Source organism: Narcine bancroftii, chromosome 1, assembly GCF_036971445.1.
Source record: "Narcine bancroftii isolate sNarBan1 chromosome 1, sNarBan1.hap1, whole genome shotgun sequence".
Lineage (NCBI taxonomy): Eukaryota > Metazoa > Chordata > Chondrichthyes > Torpediniformes > Narcinidae > Narcine > Narcine bancroftii.
The window spans coordinates 213,512,741-213,538,865 of NC_091469.1; the positions used below are offsets into that span (position 1 = coordinate 213,512,741).

Sequence of the window (26,125 nt, forward strand, 5' to 3'; positions counted from 1 at the left end):
AAGATAAGTAAATTGTTCCCTCACAATCTGAAAGGAAAATTAAAATTAAGAGTAAAAGTTCATTCTTTTTAAATTTTTTTTATTTTTCACACTATAAACCATATTGACCAAGATACATACAGACATTTTTCTTCTTAAATATATAGTGTCATTTTTTTCCCCTTTTCCCCCCCTCCCTTCCCTCCCTCCCTCACCCCCTTCCCCATTTATTTGAAGTTCAATCTATAAGATACATTAAACCCATTAAACAATGTTGTCACTTAATAAAAATAAACAAGAAATTTTACTGAGTCAGTTCTTTTCATTATCTTCTCCTTCTGTCATTTTAGGTGTTGAAGTCCATGGTAGGATTTCTCTATTGTGTTTCATGTGTGACTCCCATATTTGTTCGAATATTGTAATGTTATTTCTTAAATTATGTTATTTTTTCTAATGGAATACATTTATTCATTTCTATATACCATTGTTGTATTCTCAAGTTGTCTTCTAATTTCCAGGTTGACATAATACATTTTTTTTGCTACAGCTAGGGCTATCGTAACAAATCTTTTTTGTGCTCCATCCAAATCGAGTCCAAATTCTTTGTTTCTTATATTACTTAGGAGGAAGATCTTTGGGTTTTTTGGTATATTGCTTTTTGTGATTTTATTTAATATCTGGTTTAGATCTTCCCAAAATTTTTCCACTTTCTCACATGTCCAAATTGCATGAATTGTTGTTCCCATTTCCTTTTTACAGCGAAAACATCTGTCTGATACTGTTGGGTCCCATTTATTTAACTTTTGAGGTGTGATGTATAGCCTGTGTATCCAGTTATATTGTATCATGCATAACCTCGTGTTTATTGTATTTCTCATAGTTCCGGAGCATAACTTCTCCCATGTTTCATTCTTTATCTTTATGTTTAGATCTTGTTCCCATTTTTGTTTAGGTTTACCGTTTGTTTCCTCGTTGTCCTTTTCTTGCAATTTGATGTAGATGTTTGTTACAAATTTTTTTAATTATCATTGTGTCTGTAATCACATTATTCAAAATTGCTTCCTTCTGGTAACCTCAGACTGTTTCCCAATTTGTCCTTCAAGTAGGTTTTCAGTTGGTAGTATGCAAACATTGTATCGTGAGTTATATTATATTTATCCTTCATTTGTTCAAAGGATAATAATTTATTTCACGAAAAACAATTTTCTATTCTTTTGATCCCTTTTCTTTCCCATTCTCTGAAGGAAAGGTTATCTATTGTGAAAGGGATTTGCTGATTTTGCGTCAATATTTGTTTTGGTAGTTGGTCATTTGTTTTATTCCTTTCTACATGAATCTTCTTCCAAATGTTGAGCAGATGATGCAATACCTGTGAATTCCTACGTTGGACCAATTTTTCATCCCATTTATATAGTATATGTTCAGGTATCTTCTCCCCTATTTTATCTAGTTCTAATCTGGTCCAATCTGGTTTTTCCCTTGTTTGATAAAAATCTGATAGTTATTTTAATTGTGTGGCTCTATAATAATTCTTAAAGTTTGGTAGTTGTAAGCCTCCTTGTTTGTACCATTCTGTTAATTTATCTAGTGCTATCCTCGGTTTCCCCCCTTTCCATAAGAATTTCCTTATTATTTTCTTTAACTCCTTAAAGAATTTCTCTGTTAGGTGTATTGGTAATGACTGAAATAGGTATTGTATCCTTGGGAAAATATTCATTTTAATACAGTTTATCCTTCCTATCAGTGTTAGTGGTAAGTCTTTCCAATGCTCTAAGTCGTCTTGTAATTTTTTCATGAATGAATGGTAATTGAGTTTATATAGATGGCCGAGGTTTTTATTTAGTTGTATACCTAGGTATCGCATTGCTTGTGTTTGCCATCTAAATGGCGATTCTTTCTTAAACTTTGTGAAATCCGCATTATTCATTGTCATTGCTTCACTTTTATTTGCGTTGATCTTGTACCCTGATACTTCTCCATATTCCTTCAATTTCCTATGTAATTCTTTTATTGATATTTCTGGTTCTGTTAAGTATATTATAACGTCATCTGCAAATAGACTGATTTTATATTCCTTCTCTTTTATTTTTATCCCTTTTATTTTATTTTCTGTTCGTATCAGTTCTGCTAGTGGTTCTATAGCTAACGTGAACAATGAGGGAGATAGTGGACATCCCTGCCTTGTTGAGCTGCTTAAGTTAAATTGTTTTCATATATATCCATTTACTGTCACTTTCGGCAGTGGCCCCTGATATAATGCTTTAATCCAATTAATATATTTCTCTGGTAGGCTGAATTTTTGTAGTACTTTGAATAAATAATTCCATTCTACTCTGTCAAAGGCCTTCTCTGCGTCTAAAGCAACTGCTACTGTTGGAGATTTATTTCCTTCTACTGCATGAATTAAGTTAATAAATTTACAGATATTGTCTGTTGTTCATCTTTTTTTAATAAATCCAGTTTGGTCTAGATTTACTATTTTTGGTACATAGTCGGCCAATCTGTTTGCTAATAGTTTAGCTATTATCTTATAATCTGTGTTAAGTAGAGATATTGGTCTATATGACACTGGTGAAAGTGGATCTTTCCCTGTCTTTGGTATTACTGTAATTATTGCTGTTTTGCATGAATCTGGTAAGCTTTGTGTTTTATCAATCTGGTTGATTACTTCCAGGAGGGGAGGAATTAATAAGTCTTTAAATGTTTTATAGAATTCTATTGGGAATCCATCCTCTCCTGGTGTTTTATTGTTTGGTAGTTTTTTTAATATCTCCTGTAATTCTTCTATTTCAAATGGTTTTATTAATTTATTTTGCTCCTCTGTTTGTAATTTCGGTAGTTCAATTTTAGTTAGAAATTCATCTATTTTGTCTTCTTTCCCTTCGTTTTCAGTTTGATATAGTTGCTGGTAGAATTCCCTGAAGTTTTCATTGATCTCCATTGGATTATATGTAATTTGTTTGTCCTTCTTCCTTAATGCCAACACCATTCTTTTAGTTTGTTCTGTCTTAAGCTGCCACGCTAGAAACTTGTGCGTTTTTTCTCCTAGCTCATAATATTTCTGTTTTGTCTTCATTATGTTCTTCTCCACCTTATATGTTTGTAGTGTTTCATATTTTATTTTTTTATCTGCCAATTCTCTTCTTTTAGTTGTATCTTCCTTTATTGCTAATTCTTTTTCTATATTTGTTATTTCCCTTTTGAACTGTTCTGTTTCCCGATTGTAGTCCTTCTTCATCTTCGTTACATAACTTATTATTTGCCCTCTGATGAACGCTTTCATTGTGTCCCATAGTATAAACTTAACTTTCACTGATTCCGTATTTATTTCAAAGTACATATTAATTTGTCGTTCAATGAATTCTCTAAAATCCTGTCTTTTAAATAGCATGGAGTTTAATCTCCATCTATACATTCTTGGTCGGATGTCCTCTTGCTTTATTGCTAATAACAGGGGTGAGTGGTCCGATAATAGTCTAGCTTTATATTCCGTTTTCCAAACTCTCCCTTGAATGTGGGCTGATAACAGGAATAGGTCTATCCTTGAGTATGTTTTATGTCTACCCAAATAATATGAATATTCCTTTTCCTTTGGGTGTTGTTTTCTCTATATATCCAAAAGTTGCATTTCTTGCATCGATTTAATTATAAATTTAGTTACTTTGTTCTTTCTGTTAGTTTTTTTTTCAGTTTTATCCATGTTTGAATCCAAATTAAGGTTGAAATCCCCTCCTATTTGTATGTTCCCTTACGTGTCTGCTATCTTCAAAATGATATCTTGCATAAATTTTTGATCTTCTTCATTAGGTGAATATACATTGAGTAAATTCCAAAATTCTGAATATATCTGACATTTTATCATTACATATCTCCCTGCTGGATCTATTATTTCCTCTTCTATTTTGATTGGTACATTTTTATTGATTAATATAGCTACTCCTCTGGCTTTTGAATTATATGATGCTGCTGTTACATGTCCTATCCAATCTCTCTTTAATTTCTTGTGTTCCACTTCAGTTAGATGTGTTTCTTGTACGAATGTTATATCAATTTTTTCTTTTTTCAGTAAATTTAACGGTTTCTTCCTTTTGATTTGGTTATGTATTCCATTAATATTTAAAGTCATATAGTTTAACATAGTCATTTCATACTTTGTTTATCTTTCCTTTCCATTTCCTCATCACCACCTTCCCTTCTTATCCATTTCTGCTTTCTTTTTTTGAACACATTATAAGACAACATTTCTAAAACATAAAATATTTCCACTATTCTCATATCTAAAATTCCTTTAACCCCAATAGTCCCTCCCCTTTCTGAGTTGCCCTTTGTCCCTTGTCGGGCAACCACATCTCCCCTCTCCAATTGGATTTGCGAATTCACTCGCAAGCGTCAACTGATTTTGCAGTGACTGTAATTCTTCCCCACCCAGCCCCCCCAGAAAAGATTTTAATCTTCATATATAACAAAGGTCACTCTCTTAATTCCCTCCTTGCTTCCTTTCTTCCCCTTCTTAGTTCTTACCTATACTCTATTTTTTATATATAAACATATATGCATATATATATATATATATATATATATACACACACACACACATACATATAGTTTGTTGTCATTTTTGTTCTTGTTACATCTCTTCATCTCTCTGTCTGTTTTGTAGTTGTTCTGCAAATTTTCATACTTCTTCCGGATCCGAGAATAGTTTGCTTTGCTGCCCAGGAATAACTATTTTAAGTACCGCTAGGTATTTTAACATAAATTTATAACCTTTTTTCCATAGGGTCGTTTTTGCTGCATTGAACTCTTTCCTCTTCTTCAGGAGTTCAAAACTTATATCTGAATAGAAAAAAAAAATTTTGACCTTTGTATTCCAGTGGTTTTTTGTCTTCTCTTATTTTTTTCATTGCCTTCTCCAATATATTTTCTCTTGTGGTATATCTTAGGAATTTTACTTGAATGGATCTTGGTTTTTGTTGTGGTTGTGGTTGTGGTTTAGGCGCTAATGTTCTGTGTGCCTTTTCTATTTCCATTTCTTCCTATAATTCTGGTCTTCCTAGGACCCTGGGGATCCATTCTTTTATAAATTCTTTCATATTTTTGCCTTCTTCATCTTCCTTAAGACCCACTATCTTTATATTGTTTCTTCTATTATAATTTTCCATTATATCTATGTTCTGAGCTAACAGCTCCTGTGTCTCTTTAACTTTTTTTTTATCAGATTCTTCTAATTTCTTTTTTAAGTCATCTACTTCCATTTCTATGGCTGTTTCTCGTTCTTTCACCTTGTCTACTCTTTTTCCTATATCTGTCATGATCATCTCTAATCTATTCACTTTTTCTTCTGTACTTTTTCTTCTACTGAATTCTTGTGACTGCCATTCTTTTACTGTTTCCATATATTCTTAAAAAAATATATATATCCATGTACTTGCCCTTCCCTTCATCTTCCATTTCTCTGTGTTCTTCCCCTCTTCTTCTGAGTCCACTCCAGGATCTGTGTCCTTTACCTCTGTCTCTTCTGGTTTTCTTGTTGGGTTGTTTGTTTTATTTTGTTGGGTATGTTTGGTCTTCTTATTTTTATTAAAAGTGTCTTGGTGTTGGTCTTCTTCCTCTGGGTTGGTCATCTGTTGTTTCTTTGATTTCTTATTTTTACTCTCTTCTTTCTTGCTCTCGTTATTTTCTATGTTTTCCTCTTGCTGTTGTGTTGTAGTTGTCTGTTTCAGCTGTGGAGATCGACTCCTCAGCTGGTCTCCCCTCCCGTCAGTGTTATTTTTGTCTTGCACGGTTGCGCACTTTTGTTTGGCTCCGTGAGCCATTTTTGTAGTCCCAAGTTCGGGGCTTCCACTGACCTCAGGGAGCGGTCTTCTCTCTCCACGGCGGGCCTCCTCGTACCGGTAAGGCCTTCACCTTCCTCCTCCGACGTCCTTCCTTCTTCTTTTCTTCCCGTTGTTTTTGGTTTTTCTTTCTTCGCTGCCATTTTCTCCACACTTTTACTTTCACTTTGTTATGGTTTTTATGTTTGTGCCTTTGTTTGTTCTCTTTTTTTTTACTTCTCTGGAGAGGGCTGGAGTTCCACTACTCCATCATGTGACTCCCCTCAAAGTAAAAGTTCATTCTTATGCCAATTCAACTTGTACCCTGAAAACTGACTAAATTGAGATAGCAAAGATGGTACGAATGGTAAAGAAGTATCTGGATTGGATATAAAAAACAAAAGATTATCTGCGTATAGGGAAACTTTATGTTCATTACCTTTCCTGTAAATCCCTGCCCTCATGAAAAGCAAATGCTAATGGTTCTAAAACCAAATCAAAAAATTATGGACGAGTATAGTTTACATTACTGGTAATTAGAAATCCTGCCTGGCCCACAGGAAAAGGAATCTCACTGTTGTATGTGATGTCCATGTATGTTCTCTGACAATAAATCTGAACTTTGAAGTTTTGAACTAATAGCAAAAAAAATGCTCAATAAATTAAACTAAAGAGGATGCAGAAAAGGTTCACAAGAAGCTAAATGGAATCTGCTGGAGGAGCTCAGCAGAGTCAGTGGAAGTCGGGGAGAAGAGAAGAGTGGCCCAATGATTGGAGCCAGAAGCATGGTTTTCCCATGAAACCTTGATCGTACCTTAGGCCAAGAAACTTACATTGGAGGCAATTGAGAGAAGGTCACTGGATTGATCCCTGGAGTTATAATGCATAGAATGATTGAGAAAATTAGACCTATTTGTGTGGAGTTTAGAAGAATGAGATGGGATTTTATTAGAATGTACCTGTCAAAGCTTCTGAGAGGTTTAACGGTCAAGCTGAAACTTTTTTTGCCCTCAAAGAATCTAGGGACCTCCGATTGACTCGAAGATATTGCCCATTTCTTCTTTGAGGGTCGTAATACACTAAAACCTCTGGCATCCTCATCACCAGTGCCTATAAGGATTGGTAGATGGTGTATAAGTGAATTTTTCAGCTGCTTGAAATTTTAAACGTTCATTTTTTCACCTATTTAATTTCTGCGATTTTTTTTGTGTCAGTTGCTTAAGGCTGCTTTAATTCTGGATAACGGGGATTTTAGTGTGTGTTAAAATTGTTGGGTTGAGTTAGACAGTTTTTAATCAACAATTGGAACACCAAGAATGGAATTCGAGATCAGCTGAGAATAGATTGATCTCGTTGAACGGCGGAACTTGTCCAAGGGGCCTTGCGTCTTTACTCCTGTCCTTATAGAAATATTCATGGCAAAGTAAGAGTTATAATTGGGAGAAATATTCTTGATTTTTTCCAGGAATCAAGGGGAAGGCCAGCAGTTCTCCATTTCTGAGATGGCCGACAGAGTTATGCACAATTTTATGGCATCCGTATGGACATCATTATTACTTTTGTGTTATATCCGAGAAAGAGCAGCGGAAGTGGCACACTGTGTTTCAGGATTGTGTACGTCATCTTAATAATGGTGAGTGTTTTCTGTTGCTAATTTTCATTTTTCAATTCACCTTACTTTCTGGAAAGCAAAGTGTTGCCTATTTTTAGCCTGTGAGCTTCAATAATTAAACTCTGTGTGATCCAGGTCTTTAATTTCCAGCATGATTGGTTCGATAGTTTCCCAGTTGATTATATCTAGTTCAATATCCAGATTAGTTTTCCAGATTTCTAGCAATTCCTCCATTTAAGCAGCTCTCAATCTACCCATTTCCATGTGCTCATCTGTTCAGTAATCTCCTGTTTGGTACTGTTAGGTCTGCTTTGTTCATGAATGAGTGAGACAAACACCAGACTGAGTTGAAATCAGGGTTCTTTGTTCTTTATTACCGGATTGTAACACTTGCGACTAACAATGTTAGTCGGAGAATGCATTCTGCCGTTATCAGCAAAATGGTGATTTTTTATACCCTTGGATACATGCTTAGAACATCATCATATCATTACTTGTCCAATGACTAAAACTGTTGCTATCCTTTCCCTGCTAGCTTCCTGCCTCTCAATCCATCAATGTCTCTCTTATCTTGTAAGTACAAGGATGCATTCACATCTTGTTACAGCCCTGTACAGGGTAACTCCTTACACATTCCCATCTCATGATGTTTTACCTTAGAGTACCTTACAAGCCCTTTGAAAATGCATTGTTTCCATCATATCCACTCCACTGAAACCATCTTCAAAGAGCTCGACAGATTAGTAAAACGTGATTTCACTTTGTACATTACTATGATGAAGGTCACCCACCAAGAGATTTGTCACCTGACTACCTTTATTGTCCAGAAAGGCCTCTCCTTTAGTTGGCTTGTCCTTGCTTTGTGTCAAGAGTCCTTAGACACATATGTCAAATTCTCCCCATCTGAACTTTTTTGCACGGAAGAGGTACTGGTTATAATTTTATATTCCTATAATATCCCCTTTCATTTTTCTGAATTTCTTTTGTGTAGTCCTAGATTAGTCCCTCCTCCCTGGAATCAACTGATGAACCTTCTCTGCACCACCCCCAAGGTCAAAAATGTCCTTTCTCAAGTCATTAGATCAGAACTACACATAGTACTCCAGGTGCAGATTTACCAATTCCCTGTACGGTTGCAGCAGAACCTCTCTTCTTAAATTCAATCCCTCTTACCGATTTCATTTCATTCCATTTCATTGCTTGGTTATCTGTTTCACCTGCAAACCCCTTTGCAATTCATGCACAAACACTACCAAGACCCATTGCACAACAGCTTACAGCAATCTTTCGTCACTTTAATAACCTTTTTCTTCTTTCAAAGTAGAGCATTATGTATTTACCATCATTGTACTCCATCTGCCAAATTCTTGCCCTCTCACTTGACTTGTTTATAAATCTCCGTAGATTATCTGCTCCCTCTGCACAATTAGTTTTTCCGCTCAGTTTAATGTCATCGGCAAACCTGGATGCCCTACTGTTTCTTCTTTAACGATTGCTTCAAACATTGTCATAACTACAAATGTTAAGCTTAACTAGTTACCTGCCCTTTGTCTACATCCTTTTATAAACCGTGGTGTGGCATTTGCTGTCTCCAGTCCACTGGGGCTTGCCCAGAGTTCAGAAAATTTTGAAAAATTTCCATAGGCACGTCTACTGTAGCTTCTGCCATTTCATTTGGGATGATGTGGTAAGTAAGTTTGCAGACGAGCACAAAATTAGTGGTGTGGTGGACATGGAGGAAAGTTGTCTCAGTTAAAACAGGACTTGGTGAACTAGGAAAGCAGGAATAGCAAATAGAATTTAACTTGGAGACATTTGAAGTGAAGTATTTTGGGAAGTTAAATCGGGCAGGACAGTAAATAGCAGGCCCCTGGAGAGTGTTGTTGAATAGAGACCCAAAGAAACAAATACCTTGGTGAGATTGCACTCGTTGGTGTGATTAAGAAAGGCAGATAAACTGATCTCTTTGAAATGCCCAACATTCTTACAAGTCTGGACAGAGTAGATGGCAATTAAATGTATTTTCTGAATGGTATCACAGTCTCAAAATAATGAATTAGTCATTCAGAACATGGATAAATAGAAGCAGAGTGTAAGTCTGATTTTGGCCATTCCTTGAGTTTTGTATCAACTTCTCTTTCTTTCTTTGGCTTGGCTTTGCGGACGAAGATTTATGGAGGAGTAATGTCCACGTCAGCTGCAGGCTCGTTTGTGGCTGACAAGTCCGATGCGGGACAGGCAGACACGGTTGCAGCGGTTGCAAGGGAAAATTGGTTGGTTGGGTGTTGGGTTTTTCCTCCTTTGTCTTTTGTCAGTGAGGTGGGCTCTGCGGTCTTCTTCAAAGGAGGTTGCTGCCCGCTGAACTGTGAGATGCCAAGATGCACGGTTTGAGGCGATATCAGCCCACTGGCGGTGGTCAATGTGGCAGGCACCAAGAGATTTCTTTAGGCAGTCCTTGTACCTCTTCTTTGGTGCACCTCTGTTACGGTGGCCAGTGGAGAGCTCGCCATATAACACGATCTTGGGAAGGCGATGGTCCTCCATTCTGGAGACGTGACCTACCCAGCGCAGTTTGATCTTCAGCAGCGTGGATTCGATGCTGTCGGCCTCTGCCATCTCGAGTACTTCGATGTTGGAGATAAAGTCGCTCCAATGAATGTTGAGGATGGAGCAGAGACAACGCTGGTGGAAGCGTTCTAGGAGCCGTAGGTGATGCCGGTAGAGGACCCATAATTCGGAGCCGAACAGGAGTGTGGGTATGACCGGCTCTGTATATGCTAATCTTTGTGAGGTTTTTCAGTTGGTTGTTTTTCCAGACTCTTTTGTGTAGTCTTCCAAAGGCGCTATTTGCCTTGGCAAGTCTGTTGTCTATCTCGTTGTCGATCATTGCATCCGATGAAATGGTGCAGCCGAGATAGGTAAACTGGTTGACCGTTTTGAGTTTTGTGTGCCCGATGGAGATGTGGGGGGGCTGGTAGTCATGGTGGGGAGCTGGCTGATGGAGGATCTCAGTTTTCTTCAGGCTGACTTCCAGGCCAAACATTTTGGCAGTTTCCACAAAACAGGACGTCAAGCGCTGAAGAGCTGGCTCTGAATGGGCAACGAAAGCGGCATCGTCTGCAAAGAGTAGTTCACGGACAAGTTGCTCTTGTATCTTGGTGTGAGCTTGCAGACGCCTCAGATTGAAGAGACTGCCATCCGTGCGGTACCGGATGTAAACAGCAATGTAAACATTGTTGAGGTCTTTCATGGCTTGTTTCAGCATCATGCTGAAGAAGATTGAAAAGAGGGTTGGTGCGAGAACGCAGCCTTGCTTCACGCCATTGTTAATGGAGAAGGGTTCAGAGAGCTCATTGCTGTATCTGATCCGACCTTGTTGGTTTTTGTGCCACACATTAGAGAAAATTTAAATACTTTTGAAATCCTGTGGAGGAGATTTACTGAATGATTCCAGGGATGAGGGACTTTAATTAGTGAATAAGCTGGTGAAGTTGTGCTTATTTTTGAAACAGAACTTTGTGGGGGAATCATAGAGAGATTTAAAATCCTGAATGGAATGGACAGTGGCACTGGAGAGAAACTGTGTGGTGAAAGGGCCAAGAACCAGGAAACAATATGTTCACCAAAAGAACAAGAAGATGAGCATTTTTACACTTCACCTGGTCAGGGCCTGGAATGCGCTGCTAAGGGTAGAAGGATCATAACTTGGGGTCAAAAAGAGTTAGGTACAGTGGAACCCCAATTTAATGCAACCTGGTTTATCATGAACCCGGATAGAATGTGATCAGCCAGCGGACCCCTTTTCCAGAATTGAAGTTGTTTTTAGCTTGAAATGGAGTGCACTGTTAGAAGACACAAATCTTTTTCAGTGAAAGATAAGCCTCACGCACATGACACGATCAAGAATAAAAGTCACACCCAAGTGGCTCGCGACCTCAGCATACCAGAATCAACACTTGATGGCTGGAAATCTCAGGAAGGTAAGTTGTGCGCGTCACTTTGGAAAGTTGAGGAAGAGGCGGAACTAAAGGCCAAATGTATGAAGACGGCCAAAGATGTCAGCTTTGATGTCTCCCTGTACGAGTGGTTTGTTCAAGCACGCTCAGAAGGCCTTCCAATTTCCAGACCTGTTCTCAAAGCTCAAACCAAGGTTTGACCAGCTGATCAACAGTGATTCCTCACAGTTCACAGCTAGCAATGGATGGCTAGACCAATTTCAACGATGTCACGGGATTTCTCAAGCGTCAATGTCTGGAGAAATTCGCTCAGTTGACAGTATCACCATCAACAAATACCCAGCGGAACTGAAAACTCTCTTAGAAGAAGGTGGCTACATCGAAGAACAAGTGTACAATTGTGATGAAACAGGCCTCTTCTACAAGATGATCCCAGGCCGCACACTGTGGAGCAAAGATGACGCCCTTTGGCTTAGGGGTTCAAATAGTGCAAAGATTGTGTGACATTGTTGTTTTGTGTTAACAAGACCGGAACACTCAAGTTAAAACCACTCATGATTGGCAAATTTCGCTTGCTCTGCTGTTTCCACCATGTCAACATGAAGTCGTTACCATTCAAATACATGCATAGCAGCAATGCTTAGATGACCAGTATCATATTTGAGGATTGGTTTTACATAACTTTTGTCCCTGCTGTCCGTGTAAGTACCAGCTAGAACCTAAAGCTCTTCTTTTGCTTGACAATTGTCCCGCCCATCTGCCAGCTGCCAACCCATGAAAGTAAGATCCAAGTTTCTTACCTCCCAAAGAACACTACATCTACAATCCAGCCCCTTGACCAGGGATCATCTCCGTGTTCAAGCAGAATTATACAGGCATAAATTGATTTGTAGAATTGTAGATGACTCAACAACTTTGGAAGCCTATCTGAAAAGCATGAACATTAAGGAAGTTTGCCACTAAGTTGGGAAGGGCTGGGCAGCAGTCAGCTCCACATGTGTGGAAAAATGCCGGGAGAAGGGTCTGGTCCAACTTTTTCATCAGAACAATCCACCAGGGAAGATGAAGATGATGAACAAAAATTCTACAGCTTCACAGATGAAGAGATGGGGAGGCTCAGAGGTTTTTGAAATTAGCAAAGAGGATTTACACCAGTGGTACTCTGCCGATGACAATGTCCGACTTATGAGCATCTGACGGACTGCAAGATCGTCCGTAACGTTACTATAACACCGGTTCCCGAACGACAGGAGGATGACAATGAAGAACCCCACCACCACCCCAAAAGTGTCTGAAGCCATTGGGTACCTCGAGGCTAGCCTACATTGGCTGAAAATCCAGGATGTGGACTATATAAAAATCCCCCAGCTCAGCAGCATTTTGGATTTCACTCGCCGCCACTGACCTGCTAGGTTCAGGCAACAAAGACTCAGTCATTTTTTTAAGAAATAAAAATATGATTGCAAATACAGATATTGTATGTGTTCTTTATTTTTTTGAAAACACTTGTTTCTTGTGATCCCAGTTTAGAGCAATCCTGCTTTTTTCACAATCTGATTTTTTTTTGGACCCGAAACATTGCGTTATAATATAATTATCTAAAAAGAAATAACTTGCAGGTTGTGATGAGAGGGGCTAGTTGTTTTGCTATAATGTAGACACTGCAGATTTCTTGGGCTGAATGGTCTCCTTCCATGTTGTGATTAGGCTATGATTCACATGTACTGGACTTGAATTCTCTTCTTATCCTAGGATTACCTGAAGATTGTAAAGTGGAGACTCCAGCATTCACCAATGCTGTCCGTCTGTACCGTCAGTCGAAAGATCAGTATGGCACCTGGGAGATGTTGTGTGGCAATCAATCACAGGTGAATGGCCTTCTTGGCATATTTTTGAAATCTGAGTATGGTGGCTAGACCAACATTGATTGCTGAGGCCTAATTTCCATCTTCATGCAGTTAAATTTTGACTCTCCTACTCTTGGGGAAAAAAGACAATGACTATTTACCTTTATAATTTTGTGTATTCCCGTCAGGTCCCCACTTATCTCCTATGCTCCAGGGAGAAAGGTCTAGCTTAGCCAACCTTTCCTTATAACTCGAGCCCTCCTTTCTTGGTAATATTCTCATGAACCTTTTTCAGCGTAAAGTTATCTTTCCTTTAGCTGGATTGCCAGATTTGCACACAATACTCTGAAATCTCACCAACATTCTTATACAGTTCTAACCATATTTGGACATAGCCACCTGCTTGATAGGAACCCCATCCACATCCATTCCTTCCCTCAATCATTAATGCAGAAGCAGCAATTTATACCCTCTGCAGGATTCACTGCAGCAACTCATGAAACTCCATAGACTGACTTTGCAAACCTACAAATTCAACTAGCCAGAAAGATAAGGGAAGTAAAAGCTTTGACGATACCACCACCTGGAAGCTGTCCCTCAAGTCACATATTGTTCTGACTTGGAAATGTGTCATTTTCCATTCACTGCCACTGATTCTAAACCCTGGAACTCCTTCCTGAACAGGATTTGGTATCTTCATACCTCGGACAAGCAGGCTGTCTGTCAGGCTGATTCAGGGTGGACAATTAAATGCTGGCTCAATCTGAGGAACCACCCCCCCCCGCCCTTGATTGGAAAAACCCCAAATAATTTCCCAAAATGCATCACTTCAAACTTGTTGAGGTTAAATTCTATCTGCCAACACTCAGCTCAATTTTTGATCCAATCCATATCCTGCTTCGACCCTTAGAAATCCTTGCTATCCACAATACCACCAACTTTTGCAACATTTGCAAATTTACTAATCTTATTGAAGGCAGTACAAATTTCAAGAGCTGATCCATTGAATGTGGAGATTGTTGGGTTCCAAGGTGAGGATAAGAGGATCTCCATCCTTGATGGTGGTGAGAAGTGGAGAATGCGTAGAATGAGAGCACTGACAATTTTGGTGGTGGTGAAGCTACACTTAAGGAAAATCACACCGTTGGACGCAGCTGAGAGACTCCTTACCCTTGCTAAAGTAAAAGGTAAAGGTTCCATTATTGTCATCTAATATTACATTTAGAATGTAGCATCCATGAAATTCTTTCAACTTTTGCCTACTGTAAGGCAGACGGAGAGTCGCCACTTTGTTCAGTGCCCCTTACAGAAACCTAGGCGGCCTCCTCTCCAAGTACTGACCAGGCCTGAGCCTGCTTAGCTTCCAAGACCAGACAGTCTCATGCATATCATATGTAATTTTTGACATAATCTATATATTGTTTTTGCATTTCAATAAAATAATTGTTGACCTCAGTTCTCTACGCAAAATAAGATGAGCAGGAATTTATCACTACAGTGTCCTCCTTCCTCGTAAACCAATTGTGCAAACTTGGTTTCCTTAATCTTCTTAAGTGATTGATTTCTGAATCGCTTTCACTTCTCCCCATTAAGGGATTCTGTCATGTTTATGGATGACTTTCTTCTACCCATTTACATCACAACTTTGAGATGCGACTTCAAAGTAAATTGTCACCGGGTGGGCAGGAGGAGACTAATAGTACAGAAGGGTACTGCCTGCTCCACTTCTTCATAATCATGAAGAGACCAGACACTCCTTGCTGCTTTTGTGGGTGATAATGGCTGAAATCATAATCATTTGCTTCAAAAGCTTCTGCAAAGTTTTGGCAACAATCATTTTCAAATTCTTTCTCTTACCTATTCCCCAGATTGTAACTAATTTGGTGATGGAGGAGCTTCTTCCAGAGCTGGGAACAGTGATACATCCAAAATTAAAGGGCAAATTGTACGAACGTCAGAAGACCTGGATCTTGGTGAGTACCTAGTATTGAACAAAATAATTTATTTGAAGTGATTAATTATTGACTGTCTTTCCAAAAATGTGAAAGGATGCTTTAAATCTTTTTGTAAAAAAAATGTTGTGACGGTAAAGAAGGTGTCTGATTGGGTACATGGAGAGTTGGTAAGTTGCATGTTGGCCTTCAGCGCAAGAGAATTTGAGCAAACTTTTGCTGTAATTATTTCTGGGCCTTGAGACCACAGCTGGAATATTGTGTATGACTTTCTTCTGTTTACCTCAAAAAGAATAAACGTAGTAGAGGGAGCACTGCTGAGGTTAACCAGTCAGGTTCTTGCTGTGCCATTTCATGCCATTTACAAATTGGCTGACTAAACCACTATGGTAGACTGTATAAAAATGAGCAATGAGTCATCATAAAGGAGGGAGATTGAAAACTTGGCTGAATGCTGTACTAGCAACAACTTCGCATTCAACATCACCAAGACCAAGGAGCTGAATGTAGACCTTGGGAAAGGAAAACCAGAGGTGTTCGATCAATTGACCATTGGGGAAATGGAGAGGGTGAGCAAATTTAAATTCCTGGGAGTCACGACCTCAGAAGACCTCATGATAATGTCATTGTGAGGAAAACACGTTAGTGACTACTTTGTTAGGTTTTTACAGTACAAGCACGGTATGAACGATAAATAAAGGTGAGTGACTTGACTTGAAGTTTGCGGATGTTCAATGTGTCATTGGAAACCTTGGCAAATTTCCTCAGATGCGTAGTGGAAAATGTGTTGACTAGCCGCATCATGGCTGAAAATGGAGGCACCACTACTTTTGAGCAGAAAGCCCTGCAAAAGATTCTTTTATTGTCATGTAGTGGAGAGTGCAATATTGCATGGAATTTGTTTTCATCTGCCAAATGGCAGACAGATTCGCCCTCAGCAGAAATTGCCCGAAGCGCTTCGTACATTCGGAGAAAGAGAAGCAAAAGAGAGGTCAACGCATCTCCATGGATTCACCTCCACCCACACAGAGTCCAGTCGAAACCATCGGCAGCCCGAGCTCCAAATCTGAACCTCTAACACGATCAGGAGATCTTCAGCGCCCTCGGCACTCTCTCGCTTCCCAGTTCCAATACCTGCCAACCCTTCAGCCCGTCTCATGCCAGTCTCCAGCAGTTTTTTTTTGAAGACTTTATTTAAAATTTTATAACATGAATACAATAGAGAATTACATTTAAAGAAAACAAAATTAAATTGTATGATTACAATATTACATCAGAAAACTACACAAAATAACCCCCCCCATTAATTGTAACACAATATTAGTAATCTAACTTAAAATTAGTCCAGCCCTCGCCCCCCAAAAGAAAGAGTGAAGAGTTAATAAAATTAACAATATATATGGAAAAAAAATACCCACTTACAAAAAGGAGATAAAACTTAACCTAAAAAAAAATTCTAACAACCAAAAAAAAATTTTATCAATACTAAAATATCACGCTTAAACATATATTTAAATCAAACCTAAATGCATATAATTAGCAAACGGAGTCCACTTTAACTTATAAAAAGACATCCTATCCTGAATTGAAAAAGATATCCTTTCCATAGTCAAACAAAATTTCATCTCCAAATACCACTTATCTAAAGTTAATATATTTTTATCTTTCCAGTAAGTGCTATACATTTCTTAGCCACGACTAAAGTTAAATAGATAAAGGAAATCTGATAATCCTCTAAACCTAAATCAATTAATGATTGCATGTTCCCTAAGCAGTTTGTCGCCTGGTGTGGATTCCTTGACCGCAGTCGCCAGCAGTCTGCAGCCTGCACAGCTTCCTCGCCTCGAGTCCTCTGTAGCCCAGCGCCTGTGGGTTCTTCAGCTGCAGAACCCCTCACTGGCTTGCTGCCTTGGTCACCATACTGTGGGTAGTCTCCTCCTTCTCAAATGGGGCATGTTCTCCCCAATATCTGGCACCCTGCAACAGTCCTTTGCAACCTCTGGTCATGGGCACTGCCATCTTGGACGCAAATCTCTCCCCACCGTCAAGAACATCTACATGGAACGCTGTCATGCAGCAGCAATTGTGAAGATTCACATCACCCAGGACATGCTCTATTCACTCTGCAGCCATCAGTAAAGAGCTACAAGTGCCACAGGTCTCGAACCTCCAGATTCAGGAACAGCTGTCACCCCTCAACCATCAGACTCCTGAACAACAAACTCATTCAGAGATCCATTTAAGGACACTTAGTTTGTTCATTATTTATTACTGAATATTTATTTTCTGTATTTTACCTTTCGTCCTTTTGCATACATTCATCTACTGCTACTGGTAATTAGAAATTGTGCCTGGCCAGCAGGACAATGAATCAATGTCTGAATGTATTCAATGTCAGAGTGTATACTTGACAATAAATTTTAACTTGAACTTGAAAAACAAAGGGTCACTCATCAGGAATCAAAACATTGCTTACCCTTTACTTCCTGTCGATGCTACGTGACCTGCTGAGTTTCTCCAGCACCTTTGTGCATTGCATTTGACCCTAGTAGATTTTCTTGTTTAATTACTTTTTTTCCTAAATGATTGATTCCAAACAACGGAGGACCCAGCACTGATCATTGTGGAGCAATTGAGAATGTTGCCAGGAGTGGAGAGCCCAAGTTACAAGGAGAAGCTGAATCTCAAAGTTATAGAACATGGAGTATTAGGGTTACAGTACAGGAACATGATGTCAAATGAAACTAAACCTCTTCCCTGCATATTCATACTAGAAGCCTATTAAATGCTGTTATTGTATCTTCTTCCACCACTAACCCTGGCAGCCTGTTGCAGGCACCTACCACTCTGTGTAAAAATAAATACAAAAATAAACTTGCCTTGCTTATCATCTTTAAACTTTCCCCTCTTCATTTTAATTGCATGTCCTCTATTATTGGATAGTTTTTTTTACTGGGGGAGGGGGGGGGGAATGATTTGACTGTCATTCCTAATTATGCATCTCATAATTTTATGAACATCTACCGGGACTCCTCTCAGTCACCAAACACTCCAGGCTCTCCTTGTAGCTTTTACCCTGTAATCCAGGCAGCATCCTGGTGAATCTCTTCTATACTTTTTCCTTCCTGTAATGGGGTGACCAGAATTGCATACAGTATTCCAAGTACAGACTAACCAAAGGCTTGTATAGCAACATGCCCTCATTACTTTGGTACACAATGCCCCAACCTAATGAAGACAAATATGCTATATCCCTTCTTTATCACCCTATCTACTTGGATGACACTTTCAGGGAGCTATGGACTTGGATTCCCAGATCCCTCTATGCATCAATTCTGTTTAAAAATCTCACTTTTGTACCTCTACACGCGCATTACAACATGATACTGAATGCTTCTGCCACTGGAGGAAGTTAGGGGAATATGACCTCATTGAGGGCTCAGTAGTGGAGAGGGTCAAGAACTTCAAATACCTGGGTGTGAGGATCTCCGAGGTTCTGTTCTGGAGCCTCCATGTTGATGCAGTCACAAAGGCTCGCCAGCGGCTATACCAGTGGTTCTCAACTTTTTCTCTCCACTTAGGTACTGCTTTAAGTAATCCCTATGTCATCGGTGCTCTGTGATTAGTAACGGATTGCTTAAGGTGGTATGTGAGTGGGGAGGGAAGGTTGAGAATCGCTGTTATAGACCCAATTGTTACTGAAATATTTTTGCTTGAGAAAAATTGTTATTGTCCCATTTCCTTTGGAGTTATGAAACCGTGCACATAGCGAGTCAATGGGGTATCATTGTTACGAACCCAGAGAACCCATAAACCCAGCAGCAATAGATATTCACCAAGACAAATGGTTACTTAAACAAAATCGCTTTTAATTATCCTTAAATATGAAAACAGAATCACACTTTAACTTATCACTATTGACAACTAACCTAACTTATCCCCCTTCTAATTCTAAGCGCATGTGTATGTGTGTAAGTTCAGAAAAGTTCTTTGATTCACAGTCCAATCTCACTTCTCATTCCTCCAAGTTCACTGGTTGCGGGCAATTCTTATACTTTGCACAGAATTTAACATTTATAAAGTTCACCAGGCTTTGGTGCTTGAAAGGTAAATGGTTACCACTCAGGAAGACTCTTGTCAGTTTGTTTCTTTTTAATCAGCCACTCCAGTGTCTTGCTGATGAAACTTGCTCCTTCAGGGTTCTCCAGATGATAACCTCTTTCTTTCAGGTCACCACAGAGTTCCTTCTTGTTTTTCTTATTTCAAGTGAAACTTTAGACAGCCACTCCTCTCCTCTTGCATGAACCACAAGGGCTTTGACCAGGCTGAATTAAGAACTCACAACCCGTCTTCCAAATAAGATTTTCCACAAGCTTGCCAGCTTGTCTGTTCTAGTCCCAGCTGCTGTTACTGACTGTAACACTGTCGAAGTGATCTCTCTCTCTCTCTCTCTCTCTCTCTCTCTCTCTCTCTACGTGTGTCAGGAAGTAAGCCTGTTGAACTCTCTCTGCTTTCCAAACCACATGACCCTCTTAGAACAGCAAGTTCTCTTCCAGACAGAAGGCGGCTCCAACAAGCTCTTTCCACTGTTGCCTTTTTGTAAACAATCCATTAGCGAAGTCTCTTGGGCACTCTCTAAAGCTCTTGCAAAGGCTGTGGGGCCAATATGTCTAGCATTAGCAGAGCACCAGTATTTCAAATAGGATCAGTTTTAAAGTGTTTGTATGTGACCTACTCTAACAAACCTTTCCCAATTTATCTCCCAAAAACATACCTATATACTCTGTCACACCATTAAAGCAGTAGTTTTAAAACTTTTTCTTTCCACCACATACCACCTTAAGCAATCCCTTACTAATCACAGAGCACTTATGGCATAGGGATTACTTAAAGTGGTATGTGAGTGGAAAGAAAAAGGTTGAGAACCACTGGGCTATACTTTGTGAGGTGTCTGAGGAGGTTCAGTACGTCACCAAAGAGTCTAGTAACTTCTACAGGTATACCATGGAGAGCATTCTGCTTGCATCACTGTCTGATATGGAGGCACCAACTCTCAGGACGAGAATAAACTCCAGAGGGTTGTTAAACTCTGCCTGCAACATCACAGGCACCAGGCTTCACTCCATCAAGGACATCTATGTGAGGCGGTGTCTTAAAAAAGCAGCCTCTATCCTCAAAGACCCCACCACCCAAGTCATGTCTCTTCACTCTCCTGCCATCAGGAAAAAGGTACAGGAGCTGAAAGACGAGCACTTCCCGTTGCCATCAGTTTCCTGAATGATCAATGAACCAAAGACACTGCCTTACTTTTCGTGCACTATTTTTTAACTTTTCTTTAATAGTAATGTTGGAAGATGGTTGTAATAGGAATGTTTGCACTATGATTGCTGCTGTAAAACACTATATTTCATGACTCGTTCATGATAATAACTTCTAGTTCTGAGATTTCTTTGAAAAGGAATCCCAACCCCCAACTATTGATCCTTTTATCCTTCTCTTGGAGACCATCCTCCAACGAGTTTCATGCTCTCAACCTTTTCATGTCCCATTGCTGACAGGACATTAACCACCCGGACTTCTTAATGCCATTCTTGCCTCAGCACCCCGCCCCACCCCCATGCCCTAATCTCTACTCACTCCTCACTAACCCCATCTTCACCTCTGGCATACTGACTTGTATTGCTGAGGCTAGACACCTCCTTATTATCTACCCTCAGATGAAAATCCTACCAGCTGTCATCAGGGTATCATCTCCAGACCATCACTGCACATGATCACCCTGCCACTGCCTGATTCTTTTTGCCCTTTTGGACTGATTATTTTTCCACTAAACTTTCTCCTCATATGTTGACATCATCTTGTCCTCCCTCTTTGGTTCCTTCCCATTTCTGAACAGTCAAATATTTTGAAACTATTGCAAACAGGTCTCAACACCCGACCCTGCAGAATGCAATAGGTCACAAGCCTTCCGCCGGAAAACACCCTTCCACCATTATCCTGTCTGAGGCACCTCAAGACTGTGCTTAGTTTCCTTTTCCTATTGCTAATAATTGCATTGCCAACTTCAGTTCCAACACAATCTACAAGTTCACTCATGCAACCATCGTTGGTGGCCGAATAACTGGAATGGTGAGGATGGAGATCAAGAGTCAGATTGAGGTTTGCCAGAACAACAACTTTGCTCTCAGTGTCATCAAGACCAAGGAGCTTATTGGGGAAGGAACCATGCAGCTGACTTCATTAACAGGACACCAATGGCAATGGTTCGTACCTTCACCTTCCTGAGAAACCACACATTTGAGGGCCTCTCCTGGAGCCAGCACATTGAGGCAAATGTGAAGAAGGCACACTTTTTTCTAAGAAGTCTAAGGAAACTTGGCATGATGTTGAATACTCTGTGAAACTTCTACAGGTGTACTGTGGAAGGAACACTGACTGGTTGCATTCTCAGCCTGGTTTGGAAAGTGGCAAACCAAGCTAAGTGCATCATAGGCATCAACCTCCTGTCCATTGAGGATATCAATATGAGACGCTAGCTTGAGAAGGGAGCCAATACCATAAATGATCTCCATCACCCTGTAACAATCTCTTTTTGTTGCTTCTTTCAGACAAAAGGTAAAGAAGCCTGAAGACAAGCACCTTAAGGCTCAAGAGTGATTATTTCCCCCCCCCCCCCTTAAACCTTATTGTACTACCCTAACCAAACTGTAAACTATCACTGCAACACCATAATATCTGTCTGCAACACTTTTTTTTCTTGCGTTAACTGCAACTCTGATATTTATTTATCTATCCTTTTATATTTATTATCTTTCTTTCTGTCTTGGCATATTGAGTTAATTTAATTTGCACCATTGTAGTTGGTGCTTCTTGTGTATGGCAGCAAGTTAGAATTTCACTGCATTTGCACTTTGTACTGATGAACGTGACAATGAACTCATCTCATCGTCTCTTTTATGGGCCATCCACTTTTGAATTCAAACCATCAAAAGGATTCACTCTGTGGATTCATTACTTTCTATATTAGAATACCATGAGGTACTTTGTGAAATGGCTTGCTGAAGTTCATCTGAACATCCTTCAATATCCATATTTGACACCTAAGAACCTCAATTAGGTATAACAATGGGAAGGCACACAGATGCCTCTAATTTTTATGAACTCTGAAGAGATTTGGCATGTCATCAAATACTCTTATCAAACTTCTACAGGTTCTCTCCATGGTAGGCTCAGTCAGAAAGTTAGGGGGCATAGGATTCAAGGAACTTTGGCTGCATGGATTCATAATTGGTTTGTAGAAAGCAGAGGTTAGTAATAGATGGAGTGTATTCTAGTGACTAGTGGGGTTCTGCAGGAATTTGTTCTGAGACCTCTACTCTGATTTTTATAAATAACTTGAAATAAGTGGAAGTTTGGAGATGATTCAAAGGTTGTAGGTTTTGGAGGTAGTGTAGAACATTTTCATAGGTTACAACAGGATATAGATAGGATGCAGAGTTGAGTGGAGAAGTGGCAGATGGAGTTCAATTGGGATAACACTTTGGAAGATCAAACTTGAAGGTAGAGTTCATGGTTTAATGACACTGTGGAGGAACAGAGTGATTGTGGGGACCAGGTCCTTAGATCCCTCAAGGTTGCTGTGCAAGTTGACAGGGTGATTTAGAAAGTGAATGGTGTGTTGGTCTTCTTCATTCAGCGGGGTTTAGCTCAAGAGCTATGAAGTAATGTGGCAACACTTGGAGTATTGTTTTCGGTTCTGGTCGCCTCAATACAGAAAGGATGTAGATTCTTTGGAGAGGGTGCAGAGGAGAATTATCAGAATGTTGCCTAGATTAGAGAATATGTCATATGAAGCAAGGTTAGCAGACGTAGGGGTTTTCACTTTGGAGCAATATAAGAGGAGAGATGACTTAATCGAGATATGTAAGATTAATAGGAGCTGAGAGACAGAGTGGACAACCAGCGCCTTTTTCCTGGGGCGAGAGTAGCAAATTCCAGAGGATATCGGTTTAAAGTGGGTGGGCAAAAATATTGTGGAGATATCAGAGGTAAGTTTTTTTTAAAACTCAGAGTGGCGGGTGCCTGGAATGCATTGCCGGAGCTGGTGGTGGAGGCTGCCACAATAAGGACATTCAAAAGACTCTTTGATGGGGATATAGATGTAAGAATAATAAGGTGTAATAGATGTGAGGTAGCAAAATAGGTTGTTGTAGAATAGGTTTATCATGAGCTGAAGGGCTTGTACTGTGCTCTAATGTTGCATGTATTATGGAAACCCTCCCCACGCAGCTATGTTGGCTCTCCCAAATCTGACCATGTCTTTTCAAGAATGCATAAACATCATCTCTTCTCTAAGTATCCAATAGCTTCCTTAGCCCTTGTTTAAGACTCACCCGCCTATCATTTCTAAAATTATCCTTATTTCCCTTGTTGAACAAAAAGAAAATACATTGGCAACTCTCCAAAACTTCACTTGGTGTGAGTGAGGATATAAAAAAATTATCAAAGCCCGTGCAATCTCTTCTTGTGCCTCTTTCAGTAATCTTGAATGCTGCCGGAGCTTCTGTAATGGCAACACTGGTGCAGACCCAGAGAGAGCAGGGAGTGGAGACACAGCGCTCCACCGCAGGGCCAAATGTATGGTTATAATGGAAACAGCTCTCTACAGAATAGGCTCTTCCCCTTGAAGGTAGGAGAGATTGGAATGAGGTGTCATAAGTTAAGGGTTAGGGGGCAAAATTTTAGAAGTAACATAAGAGGACACATGCCGAGTTATGGTGACAGCACTTTTAGGGATTGGGAGAAATGACCAACATTTTCTGCGCCTGCATCGATGAGATGTTGTTTACCAGAGAGAGAGCCAGTCGTTCAGGGGAAAGTAATGGCTGGTTTGCCCTTGAGCAGCAGTCGCCTCTACTGCCAGGCCTCGTCATTTCCTGGATGCAGTTTGTGGAAGGGACCAAAAACTGGGGTGATTTAGCTGGGTCACTAAAACCTCAACTTGTGTGGTGAGTGCTGCAACTTGTGGCTTGAGCTCCGTTTTCTCTGGTTTCGTGGTTGTTGCCATGAACGTACCCAGCTGAACCATATAGGTAGTCTCCATGACGATGTCAATCTGTTTTACATGTTAATCGATGCATATCAAGTGCCCCTGAATGACCTTGTAGGCATGCAAGGGAGGAACTTCTGCTTCCAGATATCACCATCGATCCTCTTGTCTCCGGTCAGCTTGCGCCATCTCCAGGACATTTGTGATGGCCTTCTATCACCAAGATTGCCATCTGCCTGAAGCTCCAAAGTGCAGGATTGATCAACAGTCTAGTTTGCTCCAAGATGGCTGCTTTAAGCATGTCGTGTGGTGTCGTCTCGTAAGGATTAAGCAGCACGTCCTCTACCTCTGGGAGGCGAGCCACGAGCAAGCTGACTCACGACATTCAGTGAAAGGAACCGTGCTTCTAGCATCAAAAACCACACTCGTGTGTTGATGGCAAGAAGGGTGGGGACATCCGGCTTGACTTCCTTGATTGCCACCATGATGTTTTTAATCGGCAGGCTCTTTCATCTTTGTTAGGAAGATGCTGCGAAATAACAGGGTCACCAGTTGTAGAAACTGCTAAATGTCGCTGCAAAATGAAAGGGTCAGATGTGCAATTAAGCAAACAGCATTGTGTCTTCTTTGATCAACACAATTCTGGTCAAGCCTCAGTCTCCCCTCTAACCCTGCCCTGTGCTGCCCATTCTCAGCTTCCTGCATGTGACCGTGTCGCTGCCCCTGTGCTCGCCTCCTTGGCCCATGCTGGCGTGTTTGGACCCCTGACTGTCACCTCCAGTGAATCCAATCTACCAAGTATCGGTGGATCCCATGTGCCTTGATCTTCGGGATCACGTCGAAAGCTTAATTGAAGTCCCTGTATGCGGCACTCATTGGAAATCAATCATCATTGCAACCTCAAAGTTTTAACCGATTTTGAAGTCATGACATACCACAGATATAGAAAATCCCACTAATTAACGTTCAGAGTTCCGGTTTATTGTTAGAATGCATAGATGACATCACATACAGCCCTGAAATTCTTTTTCTGCGGGCCAGGCAGAATTTCTACTTGTCAGTAGTGTGCAAAAAATATATACTTAAGAGGAGGTACATATGCAGGAGAGAAATTAAACAAGAAATTACAAACAAACTATGCAATGCAGAAGACAAATATTCAATAATAAACTGTGTAAAGTAGGAGTCCTTAAGTTGGTCTCTATTGAATTTGTCATTGAGGAGTCTGATGGTAGATGGGTAGCAAATGTTCCTGAACCTGGTGGTACGAGTCTTGTTGCACCTGTACCTCTTTTCTGATGGCAGCAGTGAGAACAGAGAGTGTTCTGGGTGGAGTGGATCCTTGATGATTGCTGCTGGTCTCCGACAACAGCATTCCATGTAGATTCTTTCAATGCTGGGAAGCGTTTTACCTGTGATGTATTGGGCTACATCTACTATGGCGATCCCATACCAGACTGTGGTGCAGCTGGTCGACACACTTTCCACCACGTATCTGTAGACTTTTGCCGAGGTTTTCCATGTCAGACCAAACCTTTCACTCCTGAGAAAGTTGGAGTGCTACTCTGCTTTCTTCATGATGGCATTCATGTGTTGGGTCCTGGAAAGATTCTCTGAAATAGGGATTCCCAGGAATTTAAATTTCCAAAATAGGGACACCCAGGAATTTTGAGTGGCATCTCCTAACTGCAAGAGGGATTGATGGGACTGAATTTGTCAGGTGTGTTCAAGAAGGATTCCTGACACAGTATGCGAACTGGCCAACGAGAGGAGAGGCCATACTGGATCTAGCTCTGGGGAATGAACCTGGCGGACCTCTCGGTGGGGGAATATTTTGGTGAGAGTGATCACAACTTCCTTAGCTTCAGCACAGCTATGGCAAAGGATAAAAACAGATAAAATGGGAAAGTGCTAAAT

General features: G+C 40.2%; 1 protein-coding gene across 1 annotated transcript in view; it reads left to right on the forward strand.

Moving 5' to 3' along the window:
* Positions 1–26,125, forward strand: part of LOC138738980 (protein Niban 2-like) — a 177,510-nt gene that overhangs the window by 108,570 nt on the left and 42,815 nt on the right. Inside the window, exons 5-7 of the mRNA XM_069890284.1 lie at positions 7,258–7,425; positions 13,113–13,228; positions 15,076–15,180. Coding sequence (XP_069746385.1) covers positions 7,258–7,425; positions 13,113–13,228; positions 15,076–15,180 — 389 coding nt within the window. The remainder of the gene's footprint in view (positions 1–7,257; positions 7,426–13,112; positions 13,229–15,075; positions 15,181–26,125) is intronic.